We start from the raw sequence: 13,369 nt of genomic DNA on the forward strand, positions 1-13,369 counted from the left end.
TTACCTTGTTTTAAAACACAATTTTGTGCTGGTCAATTCTGCACCCTGCTCTTGTGTAATTACCGGATATACAGTAAAATTGCTGACAAAAATGAGCTCATTGTCACTGAGAAATATGTGTTTGCAATGACTGGCAGGCCTAGATCCGGATCCGGTTTAGGCCTAAACTTTATGAGCTCCCATAAAAAAATGCAGTCAGAGTGAGGTATAACTGCAGCGCACTGCAATAGGACTGCAGTTAGTTGAAGTATGTTGCAAGGGCTGGGTCCATACAAAAAAAAAAGAAGAAATCGCAACCAAAATATCAGTTTGATGCAGTTACTGCACTTTTACTACAGTTTTGAAAAGGACACCTTTTTTATAAGAGCAGGCAGGAAAGGTCACAGGAAAAATGATGTAAAGAAAATTGTAAATGTCCTGCATTTTTAAAAGGCCGTTCTTTTTATAGGCCTACTGACAGTGGACGTATTACCATCCACTGAAAATAACTGCCATGCGTAGTCTATAACAGTAAGTCTAATCATGCAATGTCCTTGCATAATTTGACTGAAGCATTATTTTTATTTTTTTGCATGTATAGCGGTGCTCGTTGTTTTTAGCTTAACGAGCGAGTCAGCATCGCCCTCTGGTGGTTTTCCATAGCTCATGAAATTTGCTCTTATGATGCCAGAACACTCAAAAAGAAGCGCAGAGACAGTCGAAAGTCAGAGGCTTGCGGCTTTTGGAGAGTAAAGTGTGCTTGGCAGTGTCCCTCGCGTGTAACCTATTATCTGTAGCTTCCTTATGCCTCAAGAGTCATTGCTAAAAGTTGTTTAACAATGTTTGTCAACATCGTTGCCAAATAGCTTTCTTTGCATATAATTTAATGCCAGCTCCGAACCGGATCAGCTGAGCTCTTGACGCGGAGAGATGCCACAGTTAATTCGATAGCCCAATCTATGTACATGCAGCACGCGACCTTTGATATAACTGGATTGATTTTCTTTACAAGAAGGATTTTGACATTTTGTTTTTTTGTGTTTTTAAATGCGTGGATTATTGAGACCGAGGGAATTTTAAACCGAGTTCCGTAATAACTGGAGTTTATTCAGAGGATATTCAAATGTTCACTAATTACGTCGGAATTAACGATTTTGAAAGGGAATTACCACACATTTAGAAGAGGAAGAAAATTACATCGCATCACCACTTTAGCTTCTTGAGCTTGAATCTAATTCTTATATCTTCAAGATGTGGATGTATTTCTACCTCGTTCTTTTTCTGTTAGGTGAGCTATTTATATGTTGACGTTGTTTAAGTTTAGGATGAATGAAATAAGACCATTGTTCCATTGCATGACATGCATGTGCATAGTTTAATATTTGTTGTGAACATAATGGACTACATCCCTTAACTTTCAATTGATTTGATTTGATTGACTTTTTCACCTATAGCCTACGTCATTAAATCAATCAGAAATGTTTTCGTAATTACCTCATTTTAGTGCTTATTTTGTGTTGTTACAGCAAATAGGCTATGTACTGCCTTGTGATGCACATTTGATTGTGGTTGAAATAGTGAAATAGCCCGCAAACAATTACTGCATAGCCTTTTACACGAAGATGATGATGATCTGTCTAGATGATAGATGTTCAATTTGTCATTTAGGATAATGGTTATATGCATAATTTATTTTTACTGCTACTTTACATCAATTGCAAAATTTCTGGCATTATTGCTCCATAGCAGTTTACAGGTTTGTAAACAACCTAAAGGTGCTGTATATCTCCGCATGTGTTTCTCATAAGTCAATGTTGGTTTCTTTTCTGCTCCAAGCCTATATTTTGCTTTCAAAATGTTTGTTTTTGATTTCACTGAATATTTTCATATTCCCAAGGTAAGTGCATTGAGATGAATGACCATGAAGCACAGCATATAATAAACTGAAGGATATATATATATATATATATATATATATATATATATATATATATATATATATATATATATATATATATATATATATATATAAGTATATGTATATGTAGGTATGTGTGTGCAACCAGGTGATGCGTCTAATGTGCGTGTGTGAGTATACCAGCCCTGGGTCCAAATATAGTTCTATTTGAGTACCTGTTATAAAATGTTATTATGTTTCTGTGTTTGAGCTGTTTTAAAAAAGAATCAAAATATATTTAGTAAACATTTTTTAGATTTATATTTGTAAAAATGTAAACATATTTTTATCATACTAATTTCAAATACCTGCACATATTCTGCTATAAAAGTTTAGAAAAAGACAAATAGAATTTTAGCAATAGATATAACAAGTAAACATTTATTAATTGCTTAAAGTGACTTTAAAGGGGCGACCACCCCCGACCACTAGCCAATCAGAATATAGAGATGCACCCCAGGAATACCCAGCCAGGCATTGATTTGGAAAGCTTGTTAAGCATACAGCCAGCTGTCACATCATTCCATGCTTTAGGGGACTAACCAAACATCTTACCACTTCCGGGTACTATGGAAAGATGAAACCCGAAAGAAGCATAGATTTGCCTTTCTTTTTTAATGAATGTTGTTACGGAGGCAATTTGGCATGGAAGGCAAAAACTTTATATTTCATGAAAATGGAATTCAAGGGTTATGGACAGGGTTATGGTCAAGGTTAGGATAGTTTAGGATCGGCACAAGCATATACACTCACCTAAAGGATTATTAGGAACACCTGGTCAATTTCTCATTAATGCAATTATCTAATCAACCAATCACATGGCAGTTGCTTCAATGCATTTAGGGGTGTGGTCCTGGTCAAGACAATCTCCTGAACTCCAAACTGAATGTCAGAATGGGAAAGAAAGGTGATTTAAGCAATTTTGAGTGTGGCATGGTTGTTGGTGCCAGACGGGCCGGTCTGAATATTTCACAATATGCTCAGTTACTGGCATTTTCACGCACAACCATTTCTAGGGTTTACAAAGAATGATGTGAAAAGGGAAAAACATCCAGTATGCGGCAGTCCTGTGGGCGAAAATGCCTTGTTGATGCTAGAGGTCAGAGGAGAATGGGCCGATAGAAGAGCAACTTTGACTGAAACAACCGAGGTATGCAGCAAAGCATTTGTGAAGCCACAAAACGCACAACCTTGAGGCGGATGGGCTACAACAGCAGAAGACCCCACCAGGTACCACTCATTTCCACTACAAATAGGAAAAAGAGGCTACAGTTTGCATGAGCTCACCAAAATTGGAGAGTTGAAGACTGGAAGAATGTTGCCTGGTTTGATGAGTCTCGATTTCTGTTGAGACATTCAGATGGTAGTCAGAATTTGGCATAAACAGAATGAGAACATGGATCCATCATGCCTTGTTACCACTGTGCAGGCTGGTGGTGGTGGTGTAATGGTGTGGGGGATGTTTTCTTGACACACTTTAGGCCCCTTGGTGCCAATTGGGCATCGTTTAAATGCCACGGCCTACCTGAGCATTGTTTCTGACCATGTCCATCCCTTTATGACCACCATGTACCAATCCTCTAATGCACCATGTCACAAAGCTTGAATCATTTCAAATTGGTTTCTTGAACATGACAATGAGTTCACTGCACTGAAATGGCCCCCACAATCACCAGATCTCAACCCAATAGAGCATCTTTGGGATGTGCTGGAACGGGAGCTTCGTGCCCTGGATGTGCATCCCACAAATCTCCATCAACTGCAAGATGCTATCCTATCAATATGGGCCAACATTTCTAAAGAATGCTTTCAGCACCTTGTTGAATCAATGCCACGTAGAATTAAGGCAGTTCTGAAGGCGAAAGGGGGTCAAACACAGTATTAGTATGGTGTTCCTAATAATCCTTTAGGTGAGTGTATGAAATGCAATCTCATCGCTAAAACTGAGGCAACCAATAATGTCATTTTTGCCTTAGGAACAGATCTTCCTTCATTTAACGTTTGACGTTTTTAGCAGACACTCTTATCCAGGGCGACTTTCAGTTAGTACATTCATCTTAAAGATAGCTAGGTGGGACAACCATACAACCCAGGAATAAAAGGAGCATCTCACTAAGTAAAGTAGTTTTCAGCATAGTCAAAGCTTCACCAAAGAAAATGAAAAGAAAGAGCATCATGCTGGCATTAGTTCACAGATGGGGTCTTTGAAAGGTTTTTTATTTTCTTTAAATAGGTGGAATTTTTGAAGCCTCCAGAACAAGATTAAAGACTAAAATGCCAACCTGCCAAATAGCTGACAAGATGTTGACAAGCCACTGTTTATGTGTAGATGAAGCCATACCAGACTGCCTCAATCTTGGATACATGCTTTAAGCTGGCATGACTGAGAAGGCAGTCCTAACTGCAGGCATCTATGATCTCTCCATAATGTTCATCAGCAACAAAGAGTTTCCAACACAGTGGCCCTAACTTCCTGCAAAGAGAACCCCATTGGATGCACTGTTTGGTTTTATAGAGCCCCTGTACCTTGCACAGCTGCATGTACTGAAAAAGAAAACAAGGATTACCTCATCACCAAATACAGTGTGGAGAACAAGTATTTGATACACTGCTGATTTTGCAGGTTTTTCTTCTTACAAAGCATGTAGAGGTCTGTCATTCTTATCATAGGTACACTTCAACTGTGAGAGACGGAATCTAAAACAAAAAGAAAAATACATTGTATGATTTTTAAATAAATAATTAGCATTTTATTGCATGACATAAGTATTTGATCACCTACCAACCAGTAAGAATTCTGGCTCTCACAGACCTGTTTGTTTTCTTTAAGATGCCCTCCTGTTCTCCACTCATTACCTGTATTAACTGCACCTGTTTGAACTCGTTACCTGTATAAAAGACACCTGTCCACACACTCAATCAAACAGACTCCAACCTCTCCACAATAGCCATGACCAGAGAGCTGTGTAAGTACATCAGGGATAAAATTGTAGACCTGCACAAGGCTGGGATGGGCTACAGGACAACAGGCAAGCAACTTGGTGAGAAGGCAACAACTGTTGGCCCAATTATTAGAAAATGGAAGAAGTTCAAGATGACGGTCAATCTCCCTCGGTCTGGGGCTCCATGCAAGATCTCTCCTCGTGGGGCATTAATGATCATGAGGAAGGTGAAGGCTCAGCCCAGAAATACACGGTAGGACCTGGTCAATGACCTGAAGAGAGCTGGGACCACAGTCTCAAAGAAAACCATTAGTAACACAATACGCCTTCATGGATTAAAATCCTGAAGCGCACGCAAGATCCCCCTGCTCAAGCCAGCACATGTCCAGGCCCGTCTGAAGTTTGCCAATGACCATCTGGATGATCCAGAGGAGGAATGGGAGAAGGTCATGTGGTCTGATGAGACAAAAATAGAGCTCTAGGGTCTAAACTCCACTCGCTGTGTTTGGAAGAAGAAGAAGGATGAGTACAACCCCAAGAACACCATCCAAACCGTGAAGCATGGAGGTGGAAACATCATTCTTTGGGGATGCTTTTCTGCAAAGGGGACAGGACAACTGCACCGTATTGAGGGGAGGATGGATGGGGCCATGTATCACGAGATCTTGGCCAACAACCTCCTTCCCTCAGTAAGAGCATTGAAGATGGGTCGTGGCTGGGTCTTCCAGCATGACAATGACCCGAAACACACAGCCAGGGCAACTAAGGATTGGCTCTGTAAGAAGCATCTCAAGGTCCTGGAGTGGCCTATCCAGTCTCCAGACCTGATTCCAATAGAAAATCTTTGGAGGGAGCTGAAAGTCTGTATTTCCCAGCGACAGCCCCAAAACCTGTAGGATCTGGAGAAGGTCTCTATGGAGGAGTGGGCCAAAACCCCTGCTGCAGTGTATGCAAACCTGGTCAAAAACGACAGGAAATGAATGATCTCTGTAATTGCAAACAAAGGTTTCTGTACCAAATATTAAGTTTGGCTTTTCTGATGTATCAAATACTTATGTCATGCAGTAAAATGGTAATTAATTACTTAAATATCATACAATGTGATTTTATTGGTTTTTGTTTTAGATTCCGTCACTCACAGTTGAAGTGTACCTATGATATAAATGACAGACTTCTACATGCTTTGTAAGTGAGAACCTGCAAAATTGGCAGTGTATCAAATACTTGTTCTCCCCACTATCTTTCACCTACTAAAGATTCTGAAATTCAAACAATCCCAATATTCCAGTGCTACTCAGTAATAGTTAGTATATCCTCCCCAATGAAGTAGCTATCAGCAAAGTTTGTTCTAGAAGGCAGACAATACAAAATCTATTTACAGGCCAAACACAACAAGATGATATACAATAGCTGTATGATCCCCCTTTATTTAAATAATTTTTTCCTTCAGAATATTTATACAAAACACTCTGTCATAACTCCAATTATGAATGTAAACATCAGATTATGCTAAGAGTATCAGAGGCTCTGAACAGATTATCCAAGACCCAATAACGACTAAATTCTCACTGTCTAATTCAGTCAAGAAGAAAATAAGAATGTAAACTGTAGTCATTGAATTTATAACTTTTTTAACATGGTGAGGTTGTAAAACGGTTTTGATATCCGACTAGGGTTCAGTGGCCAGACATGATTTAGAACCATTGCATACTGAGCAGAGGTGCCGAGTCCTATTATCTTCCTCAAACTTTGAACCTTGCTTAATGTCTAGCACACCTTTTGAAACTCTGAGGTTTTTCAAATGTAACACTGCATCTTGTCCTTTTTCACCCCGATGTAAACAATACTTTATATTGTGAATTAAGTGAAATAGACATACTTGCATAGTTGCATGTTAACTATTTTCAAATGCATACCAAATTATTCAAATATTTATTTGAAAATAGAGTCTTTCAAATACTTCTAACAATATGTGTTTGAAAATATTGTCAATATATACCCAAAACCTGTCAACTAATTTTAAAATAAATAAAAAAGTAATTGGGATTGAAAGTGATACCAAATCTGGATAATGCAAATTAAAATGAGGTATTGTATGTTGACTTGTCATTAAAATCTATTGTATTTTGATAATTTTCTTGGTTGCAAATTCAGATTTCCATCACCGCGCCAATTAGTCTTTCAACCAATCAGTTGTGAAATTGTCCCTATAATTAGCATGTGTTAATGCTGCCAAATTAAATATTTGCTATTTTTTACTCCCACTGAGCAAAACCAGATGCAATGACGTTATAGTCACGTTGTAGGCCTTTCGTGACTGTTTCTGTATAGACTGTATGAAACAAATCTGTTTACCGACCAAACAAAATGCCTTGTTTTAGTCTGACCAGATAAGAACCTTTCCTCAAACCTCTTGATGCAGTTGCAATCTATTCTTTTACAGTTATACTTAGCTGGTAAGTATGCATACCACATATTCTTCTTCACAGCAGCCACCAATTAGGTTTAACTGTCTTGCTCAGAGAAAGAATGACAAGGTTTCTGACCTTGTCGGCTTGGAACCAGGAACCTTTCTTTATTTAATTCTAATAAATCCCATGCCAAATGCTACCTGCTGAGACTGCAGCGTTAGTAAGGAGTTTACATTGCCATTGCGCATTGCCAGCGTTTATAGTCCATCATTCCGATCTATTTAGGTATTTCAGATGTTTGAACTGACTACATTTAGCATGGTATGTCATAATAACAAAACTATCAACTTGTGAGATTAGAACGATGTTTGCAGCATTGAGACATCAATCACAATATGCCCATGCGTGTGTATGTCCATTCAGACAGCCTTCTCTTCTCTCCATCAGACGGGGTTGCCTTTTCCTGGGGTGATTCTTTTTCGCTGGCTGGGACGGGTGCCCATGGCTGGGTGGATTGTGTGACGGCCAGTGATATGTGCAACCAGAACCCCCAGTGTAGCTCCCGCTACAGGGTGATGCGCCAGTGCCTGGTGGGCCGAGAGAGGGACACCATGCTGGCCAACAGGGAGTGCCAGGCTGCGCTGGAGGTGCTGCTGGTCAGCCCGCTGTATGATTGTCGCTGTAAAAGGGGCATGAAGAAGGAGCTGCAGTGCCTGCAGAGCTACTGGAGCATCCACATGGGCCTAACCGAAGGTGAGACTAGAAAGGTTCTGTATGGTGATGCTCTAAAATTCCTGCTGAAAAATATATGCTTTCTATTCTCTGTGAAATAATGGAGCAATAATGAAATTACAGTGGTGAGACCTTTACAGGGTGCACAGTTGGTTTCCACCTAAAGTCTTCTATATTATCATATTATTAGGTTATAAACCCACTGTTCAATGGCCTGGAGCAGGCCACTTTCACAGTGCAGGAGATAATATTTCATTTAAACCTTAGGCCTTCAAAATCATACTTTACATTGTCATAAGCGTGGCATGATGAATGTCTTAAGACATCACTGCAGCTGATGTCAAATCAGATCTAATGTAGTCAAAAGCTTGCTATTTAACATTGGCTTAGTCACTGGCTGCCAACAGTATGAACAGAGTGATTTACGATGAGCTAACTGCCCATGGCACCAGTTAGTGTACATCAGTTTCTAAGCATGTGCTCTCTGATAGCAATTTCAATTGACATTTTAGGGCACGGAATAAGGCCCCTCTTAACTGAGTTACAATTTTGACATACAGTAGGCTACAGTAAGCTGTTTTTAGATTAAGTACTGTAGTAGAATACAAAAGATGACATTTAAAAATATGAATCTGTATCAGCAATTCTTCGTTATTATTTCAGTTACTCACTGTCAAATGTCTTGTGATTGATTGGTGGCTATTGGTGGTCTATGGCTGATAACAGCAAAGTCTGGCATCATATTGTGAGGTTAGATCATATAAGCAAACATTTTGATTACAGTTTAGCCTGTGCCAAGCACTTCATACTATCAGCGTATAGCCTAAAACTGTTTTTTTTACTGTTATGTATTTTTTGTTTTAATAAAGCAGAAATGCATGGTTATAGAATCTGTGCTAGTGAGACAGCTCATCTGCACTGTAGGTTTACTCTGCTGTCCTTTACTCTGCTGTCCAACATTACAATTTAGTGGTGTTGGGGCCATGAAACACATGGGGTAACATGTTGTAGGAGATGATTGGTCAGTACACAAAGCCGATTAAACCAATGCATGTCATCCAGGGAATATTTCACAGCTTTCTTATTGGCTAAGGAAGGTGTTAGGGGACAACATTATATTTTCCCCCAGCCCAAGACAAAATGTGTTGAATAATAGGATTTTATCATGTATTTTCACATGATTTTGACAGGAAATTACATATAAAAAAGCTATTTATTTATTTGTCTTTGCCCTTAAACAACAAATGAATATACTTAAAATAAAAATTCTCATAAAATGTAATAACCTTAGCTTTGGTAGTTTCAAAAATTTATGAAATGTGTTGTAAAATGAAAAGAAAGTTCTCTGCCCCAAGGCAGAATGTCTATAATGGAGGTAAATCTGTTTTAAATGTGAAGAAATTTATTAAAAAGCATTTCTCTGTTATGGCAAAACTTATTGATTTGCATTAAATTTATTATATCATTTAAAATAATTATTTACGCCTCCGAGCAAAATTTGTACAATTGTAGAAAATAGGTCAACAAGACTGCGGCATCTAAAATATTTTGCCACAAGGTGGGGGGCCTTCTAACCAAATCTTACCTAGAGCCCCCAAAAGGAGCCAGCTGGTCCTGGCTGTTTGAACAATTACAGATCTGTCCTTCACTGAGGATACTTGACAGAAGAATGTAAGTGTCTCATTTTGGGAGTGTCCAGGGAGATAAAAAAGGCATTAATGGAGGCCAGAGCTCTTACAGTGCAGCTATAATCTAATCACGATCCATTGTGCAGTCAACCAGGCTTTTGTTAACTGGAAACAATCTGTGTAGAACATTGTTCTCTGGAAACAAACAAGAGGGCTGATTCCCCACAGACCCGCAAAAACGCACCAAGCCACTTAAAAAATCTTTGTGGACAAAAAACAGATTTATTTTCAATATGGTAGGAAGAGCCGCAGCTTTAAAGGGACATAGAGTATGTGTGCGGTCAATGTAGATAATTCCTAAGAGCCAACCTGTTTTCCTGTTGACTACGTGACAAGTACCTTAGGGACTTTGAGGCATATTTATGAAGAGTTTGATTGTGCTAAATTGCTAGAAAAGTTTTCCATAGGCCATGTAAGAGTGGAACTCTCAATATGGACAGACTGAAATGAGAGACGTGAGCAATGTGGGCAGTGAATGATGGGAGTAACAGGTAACCATGCCAGTGCAGACATTATTTTGTCTGCCTGTATGTTTATTGTCATTTTATAATCTTTGTCTTCTATTGTTTTTGAGTCGAGATTTTTCAACATTCATTTATTCATTAAATACTTTGAGCATAATGCTAGGGTAAACTATAAACAATCTTAATCGTGAATCACATCCTTGCCGTATATGTGTGACGTGCACTCTACTGTAAAGAAGGCTACTTTAGTCTGTTTCCAGGTAAATGAAGAGGGAAACTTTACTGTGTTCCCAGTAATTAAAGAGGACAACTTTACTCAGTTCCCGGTAATTAAAGAAGGCTGCTTTAGTCTGTTTCCAGGTAATTAAAGAAAGCTACTTTACTGTGTTCCAAGGTTATTTGGTGTGTGGTTATATTGATGCCTGAGTATGTGTGCCATATTTCACCACTTTGACTCAAAGAGATGAAGAGATATACACCAATCAGCCATGACATTATGACCACCTGCCTACTATTGTTCCAAAACAGCCCTGACCCGTCAAGGGATGGACTCCACTAGACCTCTGAAGGTGTGCTGTGGTATCTGGCACCAAGACGTTAGCAGCAGATCGTTTAAGTCCTGTAAATTGCGAGGTGGGGCCTTCATGGATCGGACCTGTTTTTCCAGCACATCCCACAGATGCTCGATTGGATTGAGATTTGGGGAATTTGGAAACTAAGTCAACACCTTGTACTCATTGTTGTGTTCCTCAAACCATTCCTGATCCATTTTTGCTTTGTGGCAGGGCACATAATTCTCCTGAAAGAGGCCAATACCATCAGGGTATACCGTTGCCATGAAAGGTTACACATGGTCTGCAATAATGCTCAGGTAGGTGGTACATGTCAAAGTAACATCCACATGAATGGCAGGACCCAAGCTTTCCCAGCAGAACATTGCCCAAAGCATTACACTGCCTTCGCCGGCTTGCCTTCTTCCCATAGTACATCCTGGTGCCATGTGTTTTTCAGGTAAACAACGCAGACGTGCCCGGCCATCCACGTGACATAAAAGAAAACATGATTCATCAGACCAGGCCACCTTTTTCCATTGCTCCGTGGCCCAGTTCTGATGCTCACATGCCCATTGTAGGCGCTTTCCGCAGTGGACAGGGGTCAGCATGGGCACCCTGACTGGTCTGCGGCTACACAGCTCCATACGCAAACAAACTGCGATGCACTGTGTGTTCTGACACCTTTCTATCAGTACCAGCATTAACATTTTAAGCAATCGTAGCTGTAGTAGCTTGTCGGATCGGAACCACACGGGCCGGCCTTCGCTTCCCATCAGTAAGCCTTGGCCGCACATGACCCTGTCGCCAGTTCACCGCTTTTCATTCCTTGGATCACTTTTGATAGGTACTGACCACTGCAGACCGGGAACAGACCACAAGGGCTGCAGTTTTGGACATGCTCTGACCCAGTCGTCTAGCCATCACAATTTGTCCCTAGTCAAAGTTGCTCAGATCCTTGCACTTCCCCATTTTTCCTGCTTCTAACACATCAACTTTGAGGACAGAATGTTGACTTGCTGTATAATATATCCCACGTACTGACAGGTGCCATGATGACGAGATTATCAGTTTTATTCACTTCACCTGTCAGTGGTCATAATGTCATGGCTGATCGGTGTATGTATTTGCAACATATTAACCACATTTTCTTACAACATAAATGTCCTTGACTGATCTGTATGTTTATGTGCCTTAAGAAACCCCTTCTACTGTTTAGTGTTTAATAGTCTCCATGTTCTTGTAGTAACTTATCTGAATATTGTGTTTAGCTACCTATGTCAGTGCCTATGCAGCAAATAATTTTTGTGCAGATCTGCTTGATCTGTGACTGAGGAAATTCATTCAAGGGTTTTCACAAAATTCTAAATAACGTACATATGGGTTCTTGAGGCAAATTGAAGAAAAAGAAAAGAACCTGAGGCAAACTGAAGCAAAATAAAGGGATATATGTACTGTTTCAGAACTTTTGGTCGAACAGCTTGAAAGATGTGACCTTTTAATAATCCCAGATCTCTTTGGCTAACACAGACAGAGACCAATCCGTAATTCCCTCCCTGATTTTGTCATGTTTTTTCAGGTGAGACAAGGCTTAATTGTAGTGAAACACATACTGTACATTCTCGTCTGCCTTTTTTGTGGGTTGTAAATATAATAATTTTTTGCCCTTAATTGTTCAACTCTGCCTTTCCAAATTATGTTCTGGAGGCACATTGCAAAGATTCACCATTGTTAACTCAGACAGTGGTGCTGTTGCTCTACCTTCTCCTGGCATGACTTTTGCGATTCATTTTTCTTTTTTATAAACCCCCTATTTTATGCTGTATGTGTAAAATGTTCTTTATATGTGCATAATCTACAATTAGAACCACAATGAAACGTCAGTTACTATTAAACTGCAAGTTTGAAAGTGAGTGTTTTTCATTTAATGGGAACGAATTAGCAAATCCCTGCCATAGTACACCATTTTTGGGGTCCCTTTTTGGCTCGACAGTACCACTTTTACAACGAGTATGCTAAAATGGCTGACTGCACCTTTAACATGAATCCATGTACTCAAAAAATGTATCTGCCCAGATCAAGTTATGTTAATGAGAAACTTTCACAAATCCTCACCTGAAGACATGTTATTAAGATTTTTAGGGACAGTGCAAAGGCTTATCATGGGCAGAGTGTGACCCTACAATAACTTGAAGGTAGCTTTCATTTCTCTTTCAACTGGACCCTAAGCCTCACAGGAAGAGCAACAGTGTTACAGGACAACAAGATCTCACAGATTTACTTATTCTGAAAATATTCAGCGTTTGGCCAGAAAATCCATGGTTAAGTTTGCACATTTATTCTGATTGGTTAAGTGTTACTGTTTGGTATAGGGTTTAAACTGACTTTTGAGGTTAAGTTTAGGAATTCTGCCTGGGTAATGTAAGGACTTAGGTATGATATATTGTTAAAGTTGAGGTACGTATGTTTTTGCATTAACACATCGCTATTCTTTAAATCTGGATCGTGGATTAATTCCTACCATATCCGATGGTCCCAGGCCCGCATCTGAAAAACCTCTGTATACCGTGTACTGCTACTATGGAAAATAGTGGTCAGCTCTCGCAGTGGCATGAAACGTTATCCTGCGCACAGGATGTGATGCG

At 39.6% G+C, this 13,369-nt stretch overlaps 1 protein-coding gene across 2 annotated transcripts in view; it reads left to right on the top strand.

Moving 5' to 3' along the window:
• Positions 1–709: 709 nt before the first annotated feature.
• The window catches only part of LOC105014499 (GDNF family receptor alpha-2), an 80,220-nt gene continuing 67,560 nt past the window's right edge, over positions 710–13,369 (top strand). For both annotated transcript variants that reach the window (XM_010876887.3, XM_010876888.3), the window contains exons 1-2: positions 710–1,267; positions 7,737–8,042. In XM_010876887.3, the coding sequence (XP_010875189.1) occupies positions 1,231–1,267; positions 7,737–8,042 (343 nt within the window). In that variant the 5' untranslated portion in view covers positions 710–1,230. The remainder of the gene's footprint in view (positions 1,268–7,736; positions 8,043–13,369) is intronic.

This window comes from Esox lucius, chromosome 13 (genome assembly GCF_011004845.1).
Source record: "Esox lucius isolate fEsoLuc1 chromosome 13, fEsoLuc1.pri, whole genome shotgun sequence".
In the NCBI taxonomy this organism is placed as follows: Eukaryota; Metazoa; Chordata; class Actinopteri; order Esociformes; family Esocidae; genus Esox; species Esox lucius.